Source organism: Pleurodeles waltl, chromosome 1_2 (genome assembly GCF_031143425.1).
Source record: "Pleurodeles waltl isolate 20211129_DDA chromosome 1_2, aPleWal1.hap1.20221129, whole genome shotgun sequence".
In the NCBI taxonomy this organism is placed as follows: domain Eukaryota; kingdom Metazoa; phylum Chordata; class Amphibia; order Caudata; family Salamandridae; genus Pleurodeles; species Pleurodeles waltl.
Genome location: NC_090437.1, coordinates 508,148,820 through 508,169,087, shown reverse-complemented (window position 1 = coordinate 508,169,087; position 20,268 = coordinate 508,148,820). Strand labels below are relative to the sequence as shown.

Sequence of the window (20,268 nt, the reverse complement as noted above, 5' to 3'; positions counted from 1 at the left end):
GCAATGCAAGCTTTGGGTTGATTTCAGCAGGTATTGAGTCGATTTTCAATGCACAACAAATTTATTACAGAGGTAAAGTCTTTGTTGACCCTGAGACTTGAGAAACAGGAGGCAAGCTCAATCCAAACCCTTGGAGAGCACTTTTGGGGAAGGCAGTGTCCTTCCAGCAAAGTCAGATACCAGCAGGGCAGCATTCCTTCTCAGAAAAGCAGTCCAGATGAGTCCAGTGGGCAACCAGGCAACTCTGACAGGGTGCAGGTGTAGGTCCAGAAGTGTCTGAGTTGGTGGGGTCAGAGACCCAGCTTACATACCCAAAGTACAAGTTAATTACCTTCTGTAACAAAATATCTGGTAGAGATATATTCTAGCTGCAGATTCCTTACCTTTGAATTTTTCCAGGCGTCAGACTGGATCTGGAGATTTTCCTTTGAGCAGTACCTCTGCACGCAGTCAGGTGGCGTCGTCAACTTCGCAGGCATTGGTAAAGTCATGCTCACCGTGATGATGCTGTGGTTGTATCTAGGCGCCACCCTGGAGCGCTGACATCAGTTTCTTTTTACTACTTTCCACGTCAGTAGTGTGGAGCCATGAAGAACACAGAGTTGTGCCCCAAAACTAGGGCCCTTAAGGGAAAGTTCCTGTCCCTGAAATCAGTTAGCAGTGCGGGAAGGATGGGCGGGTCAGTAAGTAATCTGCAACTAAAATATGTCTCTACCTGATATTTCATTAGCAGAGGTAAGTAACTTGTGCATCTGATAGGGACTTCTAGTTGCAGATTCCTTACCTTTGAATAGATACCAGAGCAATACCATCCCCGGTGGTGGGCTGCGAACCAAGATTATACCAAGAAGTCCTGCAGGACCGAACGGCCAAGTAAGCCGTCCCTTTGGACCTGATTGTTTAGGCAGTAGTGTTTGGTAAAAGTGTGCAGAGATGCCCACGTTGCTGCCTGACAAATATTGAGGACTGGAACGCCCCATGCTAGCGCTGTGGTAGCAGCAGCAGCTCTGGTGAAGTGAGCTCGCAAACCTTCAGGGGGTTGCTTTTTAGTCAGGGTGTAGCACATTTTGATACGAGAGTATCCATCGCGAAATGGTCCTCTTCTGCACCACCTTCTTTGCACCCACATATTCCCACAAAGAGTTGATCGTCGACACGGAAGTCTTTGGAACGATCAAGACCGAACACCAACGCCCTTTTTGGGTCCAGACAGTGGAGTCTCTCCTTCATGAGAGGGATGTGGGAGTGCATACAAGGTATGCAAGGTGCTGGACTGTCAGACATGGAAGGGCGTCACTACCTTAGGTAAAAAAAGAAGCCCTTGTGCGAAGCACCTCTTTGTCAGGATATATGGCAAGAAAAGGTGGCTTAGATGAGAGCCTGGAGTTCACTAACTCTGCGGGCAGAAGTAATGGCAACTAAAAAGAGCCTTAGAGGACAGTTGTGAAGCAGTTCAAATGGGGTAGACATAAGGTATGTTAAAACCAGGATGAGATCCCATTGGGGCACGATAAATAGGATAGGAGGAAAGATGTGTGAGGCCTTTAAGAAACCTCCCAACCATGGGAGATTTAAATAAAGAATGCTGATCTAGTAACCTCAAGAAAGCAGAGATAGAGAGATATCCCTTAAGAGGGCTGAAGGTGGAACCCCAGCGGGCAAGGGAAAGAATGAAGAGAAGAACTTGAGGAAGAGGAGCAGATAGAGGATTGACAGAACTGTTGATGCACCATGCCACAAATTTTTCAACGACAAGCGAATACAGTTTTGGTTGAAGGACGCCTGGCTGTCAAGATAGCGTCACAAACTTTGGGTGGCAAGTCAAAAGACTTCAACTGTCTGCGACAGAAGATCCTCCCAAAGGGGTAGGATGATCAGAGGAACTATGGCCATGTTCAAAAGCTCGGGATAACAGACTCTTCACGGCCCGGTCTTGCCTGATCTTCAGAACTCTAGGCAAAAGTGGTTTAGGCAGAAAGGCGTACAGGAGGCCTGAATTCCACTCGTGACGAAAAGCTGAGCCGAGCGAGTGCTGCCTTGGAAACTCCAACACGCAAAACAGCTGACATTGCGCATTCTCTACAGAGGTGAACAAGTCTAACCAAGGTTCTCCCCGCTGCAGGGAGAGACCTTGCTCCACCTCTGGTTAGAGATGCCATTCGTGGTCGACCACGCATTGTCAGCCGAGGTTCGTCTGCTCTGGCATTCAAGGAGCCTGCCAGGTGTTGGACCATCAGGGAAATCCCCTGATGTTCCAGCCATTTCAGAGGCAAAAGGACTCTTGACAAAGGGTCCACGACCCTACTCAGCCTTGTTTGTTGCAATACCACATGGTGGTGGTGTTGTCAGTGAACACCTGCACTGCTTTCCCCTTGAGAGAGGGAAGGAATGCTTTCAATGCTAGTCGAATCGCTCGGAGCTGCAGATGATTGATATGGAGCCCGGTTTCCACCGGAGACCAGATGCCTCTGATCTCTGCCTCTCCATGTGGCCACCCCATCCCAGAACTGACGCATCTGTCATGACCATAAGATCTGCTTGGGCTAAGGAGAGGGATCTGCCCTTGACCCAACCCTGATTCGTTAACCACCACTGCAGGTCTTTCGCAGTCCCTTCTGAGATCTGGACCTTGTCGGATCGATTCCCCTGATGCTGCGCCCACTGGAACTTCAGGTCCCACTGCATTGCGTGCCTGTGCCATCTGGCATTTTGAACCAGCAGGATGCAGGAGGCCATGCGGCCCAGAAGCCTCAGTCATTCTCACCGAAATCCAGGACAGAGACTGAAACATCGGTCTCATAGTCTGAATATCCTAGACTTGCTTTTTGGGAGGATATGCCCGAAACTACATTGTATCCAGAACAGCTCTGATGAAAGAGCGTCTGAGAAGGCGCCAGGTGTGACTTTGGCACTTTGATAGTGAACCCCAGCGAATGCAAAAGGTTTGCCGTAGTCTGGAGGTGGGAGACGACTGAGGCGAGTTCGCCTTCAACAGCCAATCGTGGCAGTAGGGGGAAGACTGGGACCCCTAACCTGCGCAGATGAGCTGCTACCACTATCATCACTTTCATGAACACCAGAGGGGCACTGGTAAGGCCAAAGGGGAGCACGTGTCCTGGGACACTGGTCAACAGGAGTGGTCCAACTATATAATGGTTTTTCCAAACCTAAGCTTATTTGGTTTCAAACATACTGGAATCATGCAACTACATCTATTCCAGTGCTAACTGCATGATCCCCTGTACTCTGTTTCCAGTTCTGCCTGCGCAGCCTTATGGGGGTCTGGCTTCCAGCCGACACTGCTGCTGACCCTAGACACTGTTCGGCCCTCCTGCTGGGGAGCCTGGCTCAAGCAGAGGAAGACAGAACAAATGATTTCCTGCAAGGGAGAGTTGTGAACACCTCCCCCTGTGTATTAGGTGTCTATGGCCTGGGGTAGGGTGGCCTCTGAGCGCAACCAGTCTGCCTTGAAGGTCACATTTGGTGCCCTCCTTCCATATTCTGGCTTGCACCAGTTCAGGAACCCCCAGTTTCTGTTCTGGTGTCAAATTGCTTAAAGGACAGGGGAGTGGCCACCACTTTGTCCAGCTTCTTCCCTAGGGAGGTGCAGAGAGCTCTGTCAAGGGGCCAGTTGATTCTGCCATCTTGGAAACAAGGTAAGCAGAGGCCTCCTGGAGCATCTGACTGGTTAGGCCAGGTACATGATGTCCCTGGCCCCCTCAGATAGGTGGGTCACCCCATAGAGTGGCCAATCTGGTCTCCCCCAGAGGTGGGTCCAGATTCGTCGAGCAATACTCTACCAGGAACTCTCTGCAAGATATCTTCTGCTCCTGGACACCGGAACCAATGCTGGTCTGCTCTGGAACAAGACTGTATCCAGTTGTGAGGGCTCCCCCGGCCTCATTTCCCAGCTCCTGCAAGATTTCTGCAACATCCTGGCTGTGCATCCTCCGGAGTCACAAGGACTCTGTTTCAATCCAAGAAGGAAGAAAGAATCTCACTTGGAGTGAAGGAGTCACTCCCCTGCATCCGCAGGCACCTCAAGACAACGACGACCGGCTGGTAGATCCTGCTGTTCCACAGACAACGCAAGGCTCTGCAACACTGGTGGTGGTTCTGTGGCCCGCTTCGGATCCCTCGTCTTCTAATCCACTTAGGAGACTGTGGGCCTCTGCTGCAGACACTGGAACAGCAACCCCGTGCACTGCGACAGTTGCTCCTACCAAGGCTTCTTTGCTCTTCCTCCAAGAAGCCACAGCCACTGGCACTCTGCAACTCAGAGATCAGTTTCCACTCTAGCTCCTGCAACGTGGAACTCGTTTGGCTGTGCTATTGAGGTCTCCCTGCGAATCATTGTGCCTGCTGGCAGTGGGTCACTCGTGTGAGTCCATCGACTCCGGCTGGCTGTCCCTCCTGCTGAAAGCCTGCCCTGGCTTGCTGGTCCTCAAAAACCCACTACTTACCTTGCAACTACTAATTGCATTTGCCAAGGCTGGTTAATGGCTCTGCTGGTCACTGACTGTTCTGCAATCCACCAACAGATGAGGGACTGCTTGTGGGAGACTCCAAGAATCTCCTGCGTCCCCCTGGAGTCCGTAGCTAGTCTCCTTCGCCGTCCCGCAGGAACTTCGCCTCCAAGAGGGTGCGCATTGCCTACCTTCACCCCCTGGCCATCCTTGAGTGGTGTGGACACTGTTCACATTTTCAGGTTCTTCTCATCCGGAATCCACCTTCTGGTTCCACCAACCTGGTCCAGGGGTCGCAACAGCAACCATACTATCAAAGCTTCCAATGACTTCAACAAGGATTTCCAACACCACTTCACCCCTATGCACCTGGGTTCCCTGGTGTAGGTACTCCAGTCTATTGCATAAATCATGGGTCGGAGCACTCCCTAATCTTCCTTGTGCCAACTGGTTTCCTCCTGAATCCTTAAAAATACAGCTGTGACAGTCTTGTGTTAACCTACAGGACACCTGGCTTGATAACTACTCTGCTCCCAGGCGCCTGTGGGATTACTGTTACGTACCTCTGGTATTTCCTTACTCCCCCAGCCCCTGGTATTCTAACACAGTTACCTTGGTTGGGCACCTCCATTCTTATACCACTTTCTCAGTTTATAGTTTGGTCCCCTCACAGGGCCCCATGTATTCCTCAGGTATCTGATTATTTCTAACTGTATATTTTATGTGGAAATATCTCCAAGTGGAGATATACCAATCCTAGTAAAATCTATGGTGTTTGTAGGAAGTTGGCTCGGTATATAGTATCTCAAAATAAGAGATAGTGTGCACAGAGTCCAAGGGTTCCCCTTAGAGGTAAGAGTGGCAACATTAGATAATCCTAATGCGCTATTTTGTGGTAGTGTGGTTGAGCAGTAGGCTTATCAGAGGGCAGTGTTAAGCATTTGTTGCACACACACAGACCTTAAATGAGGAACACATACTCAAAGACTTAACTCCAGGCCAATAGTTTTAATATAGAAAAAAATATTTTCTTAATTTATTTTTTAGAACCACAAGTTTTGAAGTAAATTCAAAAAACGCAAGGTACTCCACATAGTTAAGTTAGGAACTTTGAATTAGAGCAATAACATATAGAGTTTTTGTTAATATGGCAATAAGCTATTTTAAAAGTAGACAGTGCAAAAATCAACAGTTCTTGGAGGAGGTAAGTAATGGTTAGTTTTTCAGGTAAGTAAGACACTTACAAGTCTAAGTTCCTGGGCATAGGCAGCCCACCATCGGGAGTTCAAGGCAACCCCAAAGTTACCACACCAGCAGCTCAGGTGCAGAGGTCAAACAGGTGCCCAAAACACATAGGTGCCTATGAAGAACAGGGGAGCTCCAGTTCCAGTCTGCCTACAGGTAAGTACCTGCGTCTTCGTAGGGTTTTGTAGAGCTGGGAGGGGGGGGGACTGGGGCAGGGGAGAGAGATGCACAAGTAGGCACACCAAACACACCCTCAGCAGCACAGGGCCACCAACTACAAGTTTTCTGTGTGCTAAGGCTTGCTCCGGAGTGGGACATCACCTGCATCCTCCAGGACCTCAACTCGGTCTTCTGGAGTTCAGTACTGACTATCACCGTCAACTCATCTCTTGCACCTTTAGTCTGGTGGGTGGAGACTCCTTCCCTGCTTGCTGGACGTGGTCCCCTCCTTCCACAGGTTGTTGTGTCCAGAAATCCACTGTTGGTGTCTTGCAGTTTTTTCTGGGCTTTGCATTATCCTTTTTTTTCTTTTAAGTGGGTGTTCTAGGGAATTAACAGTGATTTACTCCTGCTTTCCTGGTCGCTAGGGGGTGTTGCTACTTACTTTTGGGCTTTCCTAGTACTCCCAGCTCCCCTCTACACACTCCACTTACCTAGGTGGGAGCCCAACTCTTGCATTCCACTTTTTTAGTATATGGTTTGTGCTCCCCCTAGGGCCATTATTCCCTAATGTGATTTTCACTATTTTGCACTGCTTTCTGTTTTATGCATATTTCTGCATAGTAGTGTATATAATTTGTGCATTACTTACCTCTTAAGAGAGTATAGCCTCTATGGGAAGTTTGGTATTTGTGTCACCCAAAAAAAAGTACCTTTATTGTTGTAACAATGAGTGTTTTCTTTCATGTGTGTAAGTACTGTGCAAGACTACAGTGGTATTGCATGAGCTTTGCATGTCTCCTAGATAAGCCTTGGCTGCTCATCCGCAGCTATCTCTAGAGAGCCTGGCTTCTAGACACTGAATACACTACACTAATAAGGGATACCTGGACCTGGTATACGGTGTAAATACGTTGAATACCCACCACACACCAGGTCAGCCTCCTTCACTAGGGAGCAAGGTCCCCATCGAAGCTGAATCAGCGTTGAGACATCGGTCCGGCTCTGTGTCAGAGTCCTCAATAAGTACAGGATCGACACCGACCGTGGGCATGTGTGGAGTCGGGAGAGTCAACGCCTGTATCATCATGGAAGGTCGCAGTAGCACAACCAATGCTGGTGTGGATCTGAAAACAGATCCTTGGGTGCCCTTTGGAGCAGAGCCCCCAGCCGCCGTTGCAGAACCAGAGGGGGCCCCTTCCAACCCTGCAAGGGCCAACTGCCCAAAGATGAGGTGCATGGCATCACAGAACTCACGGTGTTTGCTTGTTTGATGTGGTGATAGCATTTAATGAAGGGGCTTTACTTTCTATATCTTGAACGAGAAGCCTAAACTCTAGACATTGGAGGTTTTTCTGGATCTGAGGAAAGTGGAAGATTTTTTTCTAAAGGCTTCCTTTATAAATGATCCAAAACACGCACAAATTCTGATTGCAATGAATGCTGAGCACAAGAAAGATGGCAAGAATTTCACCCTGATGGCTTTTAAAATTGCATTGGCATGGGGCTGTGTACTTTCGTATTTATTCTACAAAATACAATGTTTAGGAAAGAAACTCTTCTTAATTTGGGACAAATGCAGTAGTGGGGAACCACGATCAGTTAACCCTGGTCCTAGATAGTTATATGATATAGTAGTCAAGAGAAGACAACTGAAATTTCAAAAAAGTAACGCAAACAGTCAGTTTTAAAAAAAATGTAAAGCCCCACACTTCTAATCACAGAGTTCTGAGCAAACAGTACAGAAAGGGAAACGAGATAAACATTGATCTAAAATTCTTAAACGGGAATGGGAAGAATTCACACTTTCCCAATACTTCAGCATACAATATCAGATTTATTTTGCTATTCTGCCGAAAGTTCAATTCATTTCGGATGAAATTAATATTGAAGCAGAAATATGCAACAGCATGTGCAGCTGTGCCTTTTAATGCTACTAGTAAGGGAATACTGTAATTATATATTTTACATTCATGGATACCACTACTGCATGTGCCTGGCATCAACACCATCACTTTCTTACCTACAATGCCCAACAAATGAAACAGTTACCTGTTCCACGTTCATCTGCACATCGTATTTAAGTTGGTCTCCCTCTTCCTTTACAGTTTCCTGCATTTGTTGCAGTAGATGTTTCTCTTGAGTAAAAGCAGCTGCAGCCTCTTGTAGATCATTGAGTTGCTGCACAATGTTACATTTTTCACCCTCTAAGGTTGCCAGAGCACTTTCACTGGCTTTCAACTGATCTTGCAGATTCCGAATCTCTAACATCAATCTCTGATTCATTTCAGTTTTCTCCAACATGATCTGTTCTTTCTCTTTAGTCTTGTGTTGAAGCTCTGCTGCCAAAGAGGACACCTGAAGAGAATAGTGGACCTTTATTAATGAAATAGCTTTCCAAATGGGTTACTGTACTCTATCAATTGCAGCAAACAGGAAAGGCCTTATCATAGGTTAACTATAGCACAAGTGGAATAGCACACCACCCCTTGTCCAGTTCTTCCCATCCTTTTTTTAAAAAAATGCATGATACCACAGCAGCCTAAAATGATGAACCTCACATCAATAAACAAGAAAATGACAAGAGGCTTTCTCGTCCTTCACTGAAATAACAGTGACTTTCCACCTACAGCCAGAAATAGTAAGAGGTCCCGATGGAATGTGAAATGCATTTTGACAAAAGATCAATCCCTAATTTAACCACAAGGAAATTCACAACCTTCTTTAATCAAGGTGATTGATTACAAATCCTGACCAGTCATTTGGCAGAAGAGCTATGAGGTGATGTCAGCGACAGGCCAGCTTGTGACTAAACAGGTAAATAGACTGAAGGTATCCCACATGTATGGATTACCCACTGAGTGTCCCATTCAGCCCACCAGGCGAAGGAAAGCACATATGTAGCAAAGACCGTTTGCCCCCTATCTGTATCAACTTCTGGCAAGGAGAGACAAACTCTTCCCCTTTCCCAAAGGTGTTCTCATCTCAAAAGGATTCCTCCTGCTTGTGAAATTGTGGCAGGGAGAGACCCAAAGTAATCATTCTTCCACACAGAAACATGGAACTTTTAAACGCCCCTTTGCCACTAATAGCAGCAGTCTTATCTCCCCTGGAGGGGAGAAAGTTAGAATGTGTTGCTCACTACCACTGCCCCCACCCCCAAACAAAACTGCCCTCCAAAGGATTTGAAAGTCAAATGGTTGCTATTATTTTTATGTCCCAGTGCAGGAAAGATGGAGAAATCTTTGCGTTTAAGGCAATAATTATGGGTGCATTACTGTAAATTTGCCATATCGTCTCTTTCTAATAAGAACTCCCCAAAAAGGAATCCTGATCTGGGATTGCAACAGAACCATCAGGAATACTGTACCAATCCAAATAAGATACCCAGTTCGGGGATCACTGAACAGCAATAGTCAGTCCTGAGGTAGGTTACCACAGCCAGTAATCAATGTATTTTACATGTATGTAGAGTACTCGGGGGCAACAAGTTTTAAGCAAGCATTTGAAAATATCTCCAATACAGATACAATTGCTTCGAGGTAACGCTAACTCACAGGAAGAATTCGAGTTGCATATTCTAAGCATTCAAGGAACAGCAAACATCAAGGAGGGCTTGAGATAGTTACCTTGTATTCTTTAACCCAGGACAGTTGTGCACCATTTCGTCTTTTCTCCTGAAATGTTGCAGCGATGGGCAAAGGTTAAGGACTAGGAGAAGGGCTATATTTTAATGAACTTATTAGGCTCATTAATGAAACAATCTCGGCTTGTAACAATAACATGCAACAAAGATAACCTTGTTGAGAATCAGGATGAGAACAACCTGTGAATTTGAAAGGGGTATGGCTAGGTTATGTAGGAAGGTTCTTGTCTGACAGTTATGTAACTGCATATTAGACAATTTGGCATGCACTAATTTACTTCTTGTCCAAATTTGTTGTATTCAACTTAATGCAGGATCGATCTAACTAAAAGGGAATCGTTTTATAGTAATTTTCAATCAGTGTTGCATTAAACATTTGTTATAAGAAACATTTTATATTCTTTGAGAGAACTTTGTTAGAAACCAAACATAAAAAGAAAAAGTAAATCCTTAGAATAGTGACTGAGAAGAAAAAGTTAATTACCTTTGGCGTTATCTTTCTGTAAATACTCTAACTGTATATTCCTCACCCTGCAAATAATTAGTCGACAAAGTAGATCTGGAAATTATTTTCACAACAATTACATAATGAGCCTGTAGAAGCAATCCTGCAGATCCACGTTAATCCTGCCCCAACCCCAAAAGTGACGCTGGAGCCACATATTGCTGCCACCTCTGCATGTCAGTTTCTTTCTAATCAAATTTAATAGTGTGCCAATCGTTAAATGGAATCTTTTTAAGATGCAGGAAAAAAAGACTACACCGCTGAATGGAGAGGAGGGGGTATGTGAGGAATCTGTGGTTAGATGGAAAATCCACCAGAAAGAACATTACAGGACGGAAGTAACTTGGTCTTCTGGTGGATTCTCATTTCTACAGACTCCACAACTTGTCAATATATACCAAACCAGTACCATCCAAGTGGTGGTTCTGTTGATTAGATTAGGCCAAGAAGACCTACAGGGCTGAACAGGCAAAATGCCCCTTCCATCACATCTGGCTATCCAGTCAATAATGCTTTGTGAACGTGTGAACTGACGCCCTTGTAGGAGCAAAGACGAGCACTTTGCACACCAGTGCAGTGGTAACAGCCATGGTTCTAGTGGAATGAGACGGCAGGCCTTCGAGGCTTTTTCTTGACTAATTCATAGCAGATTCCTACGCAAAGCAAAATCCATCTAGAGATGACCCATTTTTCCAATGCCTTTTACTCCTTTGTTAAAGCGAATCCTACAAAGAGCTGATTGTCCACCTGATGGCGCTTGTTGCAATCAATACATAAGTTTAAGGTTCTCTTTGGATCCAAGCCATAGAGTCTTTCTTCCCCCTTAATGGAGGAGGAGGGCAATGAACGCTAGCAGGTTGACAGACTGCTCAATGTGAAAAGTTGTAAGAACATTTGTTAGGGCAACTTCCTTAGCACTAACATGCCTAGGGGAAAAAAGTGGTATACTGCTGCTGGACAGAGTGCTTGCAGCTCACTCACATGTTGAGGTCATGTGATTACTATGAGGAATACGGTCTTCAGGGTTCATGACAGAATTGTGAGAACCAAATTCAAGTCCCACTGAGGTATCACAAAAGGTTTTGGCAAGACCTGTGGGTCAGCCTTTTCAGAAATCGTAAAATGACCAATAGGAACAGACTTATAACTTAACAGTCGCCACAGAAAGACCTTGCTAGGGTAAGGATAACAAAAGGTCATCCGATAATTGGGCTGCTAAGGTTGAATATGTAGAGATGAACAACAAACATTTGCCAGCACCCTGCATAAATGGATTAGGTGGAAGGACGCCTGGCTGATAAAATTACATTCACTACCTCAGGAGTAAAGCCAAAGGCAGTTGTCTGTTGCCATTAATCTAGAAGCATGGAGGTGAAAGTTGTGTAGGATTGGGTTGTTAGAAATGGGGTCTTCAGTTGGCAGGGGTATGTAACCTTGTCCAAGCAGGGATCACAATCAGACAGGGTAAGTCAGAACACAATCCAAATTATCCTGTGCCCACCCTACGGTAGCTTGGCACTGAGCAGTCAGGCTTAACTTAAAAGGCAATGTGTAAAGTATTTCTGCAGAACATTATACAGTAACAGTGAAAAAGCCACAAAGAAGAAACCACACAGGTTTAGAAAAATATGATATTTATCTAGTTAAATTATAGATAAAACGATGCAAAATCAATGCACAGTAATCAAATGAGTTCTTTGAGGTTTAAATCCAACGACAGTATTGCGAAGACACAATAGCTCCATCAGGGGCTATCACGGCGACACTAACAGAGTCGTTCCCAACAATCAGACACCACTGGTGCCGGTCACAGAGCTGCACGGAACCCCAGGTACAATACCTTGTGAAATTGAAGCAAACGAAGAACAAGTGTTGCGCACGGAGTCGGAGAGAGGCGTTGCTGGAGTCGGTGTGGCTTCAGTCCCTTACGGCATCCGGGGAAAGAGACACTGGTTTCATGCTGCAAAACAGGTGAAGATGAAGAGTCGACCCCGTCCAGATGCAGGGGGAGATGTTGAGGCAGCGTCAGAGATGCGACTATCCTTTGTGACCCGGTGGGGTCGCTGGTTCCAGGACGTGATGTGTCGACTTTGCAGGTTCACAATGACCCTGTGTGACAACAGTGGAATGGCTACAACAGACTTGCGTTGTAGGCCACGGTTATTGCATGCAGCGAGGTCCACGGAACGGGAGCAGGCTGCACTAGCAAAAAGCTAGCAGTGAAAGTCTTTGTAGTCCCTGAAACCCCAAAACAGGAGGCAAGTTCAATTCAAGCCGTTGGAGAGCACTTTTGGGGGAAGGTAGTCTCATTCCAGTACAGTCAGGGACCAAAAGGGCAGCAGTCCTCCTCAGCAAAGCAGTCCAGTGAGTCCTTTGGGCAGCCAGGCAGCTCCTCCGACAGGGTGCAGGTGTAGGTCCAGAAGTGTCAGAGTTGCTGGGGTCAGAGACCCAGCTTATATACCCAAAAATTTATTTTGAAGTAGGGGAGGCTTCAAAGAATGGTTTTGAAGTGCACAAGTTCCCCTTTCAGGTCAGTCCTGTCTGGCAGTGCCCCAGTAGGGGGGGGGGGGGGTTTATCAGACCTTGTGTGAGGGTAGGCCACTGGTCTTTGAAATGTAAGTGTCAGGCCCTCCACCCTTCCAGCCCAGGAAGACCCATTCAGTATGCAGATGAATGCAGATGTGACTGAGTGTCACAGTTTGTGGTTGTCTGGGTGAAATGCACAAGGGGGCTGTCAACTAGCACAGACAAGACGTTGATTGAAGACAGGCTGTAAGGCACAGATGGTTTTAAGTGCAGAGAAATGCTCACTTTCTAAAAGTGGCATTTCTAAAATAGTAATATTAAATCCAAACTCACCAATAAGCAGGATTTTCTATTACCATTGTGGACATACTAAAAATGACCTGGTCACCCATTTCAGATCAGTATCTGAGGCCAGTCCTAATGCTAGACTATTAAAGGAGCAGGCCTCACAGTAGTGGAAAATGAATGTAGGAGTTTTTTTCCTACCAGGACATATGTACATATCCTGCCTTTTACGTACATAGCACCCTGCCCCATGTGTTACCTAGGGCCTACCTTAGGGGTGACATGGTTAAAAAAAAAAGGGGGGGGGGGTGGGGGGGAAGAGCTTGGGGCAAGTACTTTTAAATGACAAGTCGAAGTGGCAGTGAAACTGGACACACACACCTTGCAATGACAGGCTTGAGATATGGTTAAGGGGCTACTTAATGAGGATGGTGTAGGAAGCTGGCCTGGTGTGTGGTGAGCACCTACGGTGTTATCACCTATATCAGGTCCAGGTATCCTCTATTAGTGACGTGTAGTCAGTGTCTAAGAAGCCAGGCTCTCTAGAGGTGGCTGTGGATGAGCAGTCAAGGCTTATCTAGGAGACATGCAAAGCTCATGCAATGCCACTTATAGTCACACAGCACTTACACACATGAAAGAACCACACAGTGTTACAAAAACTGTACTTTATTTTAGTGACACAAGTACTAAAATACTATATAGGCAATACTCTACTAGCAAGTGAGTAAACACACTATTATATACATCTTAGTTGTCAGGAATGACCATAGAAGTTAATATAAAACAGTCCAACAACAATAGACAATGGTGACTCTAGGGGGAGCCCAAACCATATACTAACCCAAAAAAAAAAATGGAACACGAATGATGGAGCACAACCCAGGTAAGTGGAATCTGTAGAGGGAAGCTGGAGGAACTAGGAACCCCAAAAGTTAAGTACCAGAGTGCCCCATAGCAACCAGGAGAGAAGAGGTATCCAAACCCACAGAGAAACTTTGTGAAAGGACTGTGCAAGACCCAAGCAAGGCTGCAAGAAACATAAGATGGATCAAGACAGAAGAGGACCTGCAAATGTAGTTCCAGTTGGAGTGTAAGGTTGGGTTAGGAGCCCCTACCCCAACCTCCTGGAGATGCAAGACCAGGTTGACGGTAAAGACCAGGAGTCAGCTATGTTCCACAGGAGAAGAGGAAGAGTTCCAGAAGAAAAGTAGCAGTTCCGGAAGAAAAGTAGCAGTCCGTCAGTGGTGTGGAAAAACCACAAACAAGCGTTGGCAAAGGCAAGAGTTGTAAGCGCGCTGGGGACCAGGAAGGTCTGAGGAGACACCAAACGGAGTGGAGTCCCAGGCATCCCCCAACAGTCAGGAGAGCAAGAAATCGTGGATGCAGCCGCTACAGGCAACTCACAGGCAGCAGGCACAAGAGTCGCCGTGAGGCCCATTCAGCACACCTGGAAAGGAGTATCACGCCAGCAGCAGGCAAGAGACCAAGCATTGCAGGGAAGAGGGCTACACAGAGCCTGAAGATCCCTAGGAAGAAAAGACAACAAGACTTGGTAGCTGCAAGCGTCGTGGTGCATAGGGGTACTGTCCTGCAAGGAGAGGCAAAGACTTACCTCCTTCAAAGTTGGACAATTGGTAGTGGGGAACAAGAGGACCACTCAAGACCACCACCTGTGATGCAGGATCCACGCAGAGTTGCAGGGGAGAAGATCCATGCAGCCGGTAGTCGTTGCAGTTGGTGCCTGCAGCTGCAGGAGAGTGACTCATTCACTCCAAAGGAGATTCCTTCTTGCTTCTTGATGCAGGATAAAGTCTTGCCGACCTCAGAGGATGCACAGCCAGGGAACTGTTGCAGTTGCTGGACTGAGCCGGAGAAACAATGTTGCAGAGCGAAGTTGTTGCTGGAGCTGCAGATTGTAGGTTCCCGTGAAGTCCAGTTGTAGTTTAAGTGGCCAGAAGTCCAAGTAAACATTGCAGAGGAGTCATGCCGGAATCTTCCACGTCGAATCTGAGTACCCACCCAAGAGGGAGACCCTAAACAGCCCTGAAAGGGGGATTGGTCACCTAGCTGTGTGACTATCAGGAGGGGGCTCTGACGTCACTTGCTGGCACTGGCCACTCAGATTCTCCCAGAGTTCTATGCCAAACTTGAGTCGAAGATGGTGAAACCCATCTTCTCTGGAGGAGCTCTGAGCACCATCCCTGGGGTGGTGATGGACTGGGGAGTGGTCACTCGCTTTTCCTTTGTCCAGTTTCGCACCACAGCAGGGACAGGAGGTCCCTGAACTGGTGCAGATTGGTTTATGCAAGGAGGGCACCAAATGTGGCCTTCAAACCAAACCAGTGGATTGGGGAGGCTACCCGTCCGAAGCCATGTAACATCTATTTCCAAAGGGAGAGGGTTGTTGCCTCCATCTCTCAAAGGAAATCCTTTGTTCTGCCTTCCTGGGCTTGAGCTTCTCAAGCAGTAGGAGGGCAGAAACCTGTCAGAGGTGGCAGCAGTTTGGGCTGCCTGGAAAACCTCAGAAGGCTGTAATGGCAATACTCGGGGTCCTCTAAGGAGCCCCCATAGTGCATGGAATCATATAACCAATGCTTGCAAAAGCCTTGGGGCATGATTCCAACATGTTTGAAACAAACATGCCTGTTCGGAGTTACCATTATGTAGCTGGACATAGGTATTGATCTATGTCTAGTACACATGTAAAATGGCATTCCCGCACTCACGACGTCCAGGAAAATAGGCCTGGAGTTCGAGGGGGTATCTCTGCTAGTGCAGGGATGCCCTAACACACAGGTACTTTGCACCCTGCCCTCTAGGTTGGAAGGCCTGCCATAGGGGTGACTTATAAATGACCTGGTGTAGTGAAAAGTGTCAGTGAAAGGGTGCTTGCACCTTTTCATGCAGGCTGCAATGGCAGTCCTGAAGAACCCTTTGCTTGGGCTCCCTAAGGGTGGCAAAATATATGCTGGAGACCATAGGGGTCCCCTGGAACCTCAAAGGCCTGGGTGCCTAGGTACCATATACTAGGGACTTATAATGGGGCACTAGTGTGCCAGTTGGGAATGAAATACAGTTTTGAGAGCATAATCACTGGGGTAGTGATTAGCTGGATCCCAGTGAACACAGTCAAACACACTGACGTGAGGCAAAAAAGGGGGTAACCATGCCAAGAAATAGGGTAATTTTCCTACACACCTCCCTCCAGGTATGGTGCTCAAGGTCATTGCCTAACAAAATCTACAGGCATGGCAGGACTCAGCTACTTTCAGAGTACCAGAACCCGCAACAAAACACCCCGCCCCCTCCCCAACACACCCACTCAAAAGGGAACCACAGCTACTGGTAGGTGGCTCTCACGATTGTCAACGACTGACTTGGTGGAATGTGTTCCATAGGACCTGCTCTGCTGACTCCATCTGACCCTTGACAGTTTTCATGCTGGCTCCTGTGTCACGCAGAAGCTCCACGCATTGCCCGTTAATGGTGACCCACTGCCTATACTTAGATGTATTGGCACGCATGTGGGCTTTTGGCACCATTTCTGCATCCCCCAAGGACATTAGGGTTACCTCAGTCTTTTGCTCAAAACTAACAGGGACTACCCTCCTCCCCTAGCACTACGCTAGCCAAACCAGGTGTCTTCCCTCCAGTGGGGGGCTGTGTCCTCTTTGAACATCTGGTGTCGCCCTTAGAGTGGCCATAGTTACAGCACTCTATGCACTCGGTACAAACTTACGTGTCTTATGGACAAAGAACCCTTTCTTTTTAGAATCGGACCTGGACTAGTTACCACTATTCCCTTTAGAATTATTTTTGAGGCCTTATGAGAACTCCTTATTTAAGTTTTTCTCCCCCCCTCTTTCTTCTGTTGAGGACCCAGACCACCTTTGTGGGTGCCACCCCCAGCTCCCTCCCCCCCAAAAAATACAATTTTGGACACTATTGGTAGCCCAGAGGTCCGCCTCCTCAGCAAGCTTCCTGTGATCAGTCAGCTTAATATCAGCTGGGGCAACTCTTTAAAACAAAGGCTCTGTAAAACCAACTATATCTCTCAGAATCAAATTGTACAGACCCAATGTAATCATTTACTTTATTGTCTCACACACAGCCATTCAGTGCCTTACTGGAAATATCAAAGTCTACCCAGGTTTCGTTGGGGAGCTTGTTACTGTCCCTGAATCTTTGGCGATACTTTTCAGGGGTCAGTCCACATATGGCAATTAAAATAGACTTTATAGGGGTATACCTGGTTTGGTCCCCAACCTCTAATGTGAGAAGTGCCCCTCCCAAGCGTTGGCACGTGCTTCCACAAGCCCGCCCCCACTGCTCTACAGGAACCCTTTCAGCCCTTAGTGCAACTTCATGAGCAGAAAACCACTTGTCAAGGTCATCTCCCACCACATAACATGGCACTATATCCTTGGGTATACAAACCTGGTCTCCAGCAGGTCCTGTAAGTATGCTGCCACCATCACTGCTGGACTCAGACTGCCTAGACTTGAGCGCCAGCTCTTCAGACTCAGTTTGTGAGGCGAGATCAGTTTCTTCTCTGCCAAGGATCTCAGCCTCAGCTCTCCTTTCCTTCTATTTTTAATCTTGCCAACTGTAGCTGAAATTCTCTTTTCTCCCTCCTTTACTCTTCGGTTGGGCCATGATAGGAGACACTGCTTCCAGGAGAAACAAAAACAGGTGTGTTGTGCCCCCCCCCTACTGCTGGTAAATCCTCTGGAGAGCCATCCACTTGCTCTCGCAACTCAACATGCTCTTGTGAGCAGGCTTCAGCCCAGGCTCTCTGCACCTTTTGGTATTCCTCCTTCTTGGAGGCTCCACAGGTAGGTACCCCCATCCCTTTGGAGGAATCCTTCAGCTGGTTGATGGAATAGGTCTCCAGCTTGGCTAGGTCAAAATCTACTGCTCCACTTGTTGACCCAGCCAGAGACACGTTGTATAGGATTAAATTAGAAAATGTCAAGCAGGGAAATTTGTAGCAAAAAGAAATAAAAAAAATGATCTGACTGTGGGTGGCTAGTGTACAAGTAGCTGTTGTATGGCGCTACACAAACAAGTCCTATCCTCACTGCTGATCACCAATTTTAGAAATGGGGTCTCCAGTTGGCAGGGGTATGTACCCTTGTTCAAGTAGGGATCACAATCCTAGTCAGGGTAAGTGACAACAATTCAAATTATCATGGGCCCATCCTTTGGTAGCTTGGCACTGAGCAGTCATGCTTAACTTAGAAGGCAATATGTAAATTATTTCTGCAGAATTTTATATGGTAACAGTGAAAATATCACACAAAAAAGACCACACAGGTTTAGAAAAATATATATTTATCTAGCAAAATTATTGATATAATGATGCAAAATCAATGTACAGTAATCAAATTATGAGTTGAGGTTGAAATCCAACTACAGTACTGAGAAGACACAATAGCTCAACTGGGGCTATCACGGCGTCGCTGAGTCATTCCCAACAATCAGACACCACTGGTGCCGGTCACAGAGTCGCACGGACGCCCAGGTACACTACCTTGTGAAATTAAAATACAAAAAGAGGAACAAGTGTGCCACACGGAGTCGGAGAGAGGCGTTGCTGGAGTCCATGCGCTGTCAGTCCCTTACGGGGTCGGGGAAAGAGACGTCAGTTCCACGCTGCGAAGCAGGTGGAGGTGAAGCGTTGATCCCGCCCAGATGCAGGGGGAGATGAGGTGTTGTCATCAGAGATGTGATCTTTTGTGACCCGGCAGGGTCCCTGGTTATGACCTGTCACGATGTGATGTGTCAACTTCGCAGGGTTGCGATGACCCTGTGTGACGTCAGCAGAGTCATGGCAAAGTTGGACTTGAGTTGCAGGCCACGGTCATTGTGTGCAGCGAGGTCCACGGAGTGGGAGCAGGCATCGCTGAGGTCGTTCCAAAGTCACTGTACTATCAAAAAGCTAGCAGTGAAGGTCTTTGTAGTCCCCGACACCCCAAAACAGGATGCAAGCTCAATCGAAGCCCTTGGAGACCACTTTTGGGGAAGGTAGAGTCCTTCCAGTACAGTCAGGGACCAGCAGGGCAGCAGTCCTTTGCAGCAAAGCACTCCAGTGAGTCCTTTGGGCAGCCAGGCAGCTCCTCTGACAGGGTGCAGGTGTAGGTCCAGAAGTGTGAGTTGGTGGGGTTAGAGACCCAGTTCATATACCCACAAATGCCTTTGAAGTGAGGGAGACTTCAAAGAGTGGTTTTGAAATGCACACGTTCCCCTTTCAACCCAGTCCTGTCTGCCAGGGACTCAGTGTGAGGTTATTAGTCCTTTGTGTGAGGGCAGGCCATGACATTTAAGTGTCAGGCCCCCCCCACCCTTCCCTCCCAGGAAGACCCATTTAGGATGAAGATGTGATTAAATGTCCTGTGTTTGTGGTTGTCTGGGTGAAATGCACAACTAGCACAGACCAGACGTTGATTGGAGACAGGCTGTAAGGCATAGATGGTTCTAAAAGTGGCATTTCTGAAACAGTAATACAAAATTCAACCGCACCAGTCAGCAGGATTTTGTATTACCATTCTAGCCATACTAAATATGATCTGGTTACCCCTTTCAGATCAGAATCTACCACTCAAAAAGTATATGAGGGCAGTCCTAATGCTAGTCTATGAAAGGAGCAGGCCTCACAGCAGTGGAAAACTAATTTAGGAGTTTTTCACTAGCAGGACATATAAAACACATGTACATGTCCTGCCTTTTACCTACACAGCACCCTGCGCCTATGGGTTACCTAGGGCCTACCTTAGGGGTGACATGTAGAAAAGGGTAGTTTAAGGCTTGGCAAGTACTTTTAAATGAAAATTCGAATTTGCCGTGAAACGGCATGCAGAAACCTTACAATGGCAGGCACAAGACATGGTTAAGGGGCTACTTATGTGGGTGGCACATTCAGTGCTACAGGCCCACTAATAGCATTTAATTTACAGACCCTGGGCACATTTAGTGCACTTTATTAGGGACTTTTAAGTAAATCAAATATCCCAATTGGAGATGAACCAGCGTTACAGTGTTTAAGGGAGAGAGCATATGAGCATATGCACTTTAGCACAGGTTTGCAGTGGTAAAGTGCACAGAGTCCTAAAACCAGCAAACCAGTGTCAGAAAAGTGGAGGGAGGCGGGCAAAAAGTTGGGGGTTGACCATCCTAAAGATGTCAGGTCTAACACGGGTGTAACACCCTGTCTGGTACTGCAACATAAGGTCCACTAGAAGTGGCAGCCCAACAGGAGAACAGAGGCTCAGATAGAAGGTCTAGGTACCACACTCTCCTGAAGAATACTAACAAGTGATGGATGGGATGCTCGATTTAATTTCAGGCACTGGTAATCACTCAGGGCTGCATCCCAGTCCATCATTTTGCACACCACGCCACCTTACTTTAGACCCAGCCATGTGGAAATCATT

At 47.0% G+C, this 20,268-nt stretch overlaps 1 protein-coding gene across 5 annotated transcripts in view; it reads right to left on the bottom strand.

The window, feature by feature from the left end:
- Positions 1–20,268, bottom strand: part of CENPE (centromere protein E) — a 1,295,748-nt gene that overhangs the window by 774,990 nt on the left and 500,490 nt on the right. For all 5 annotated transcript variants that reach the window (XM_069241483.1, XM_069241500.1, XM_069241509.1 and 2 more), the window contains one exon: positions 7,923–8,228. In XM_069241483.1, coding sequence (XP_069097584.1) covers positions 7,923–8,228 — 306 coding nt within the window. The remainder of the gene's footprint in view (positions 1–7,922; positions 8,229–20,268) is intronic.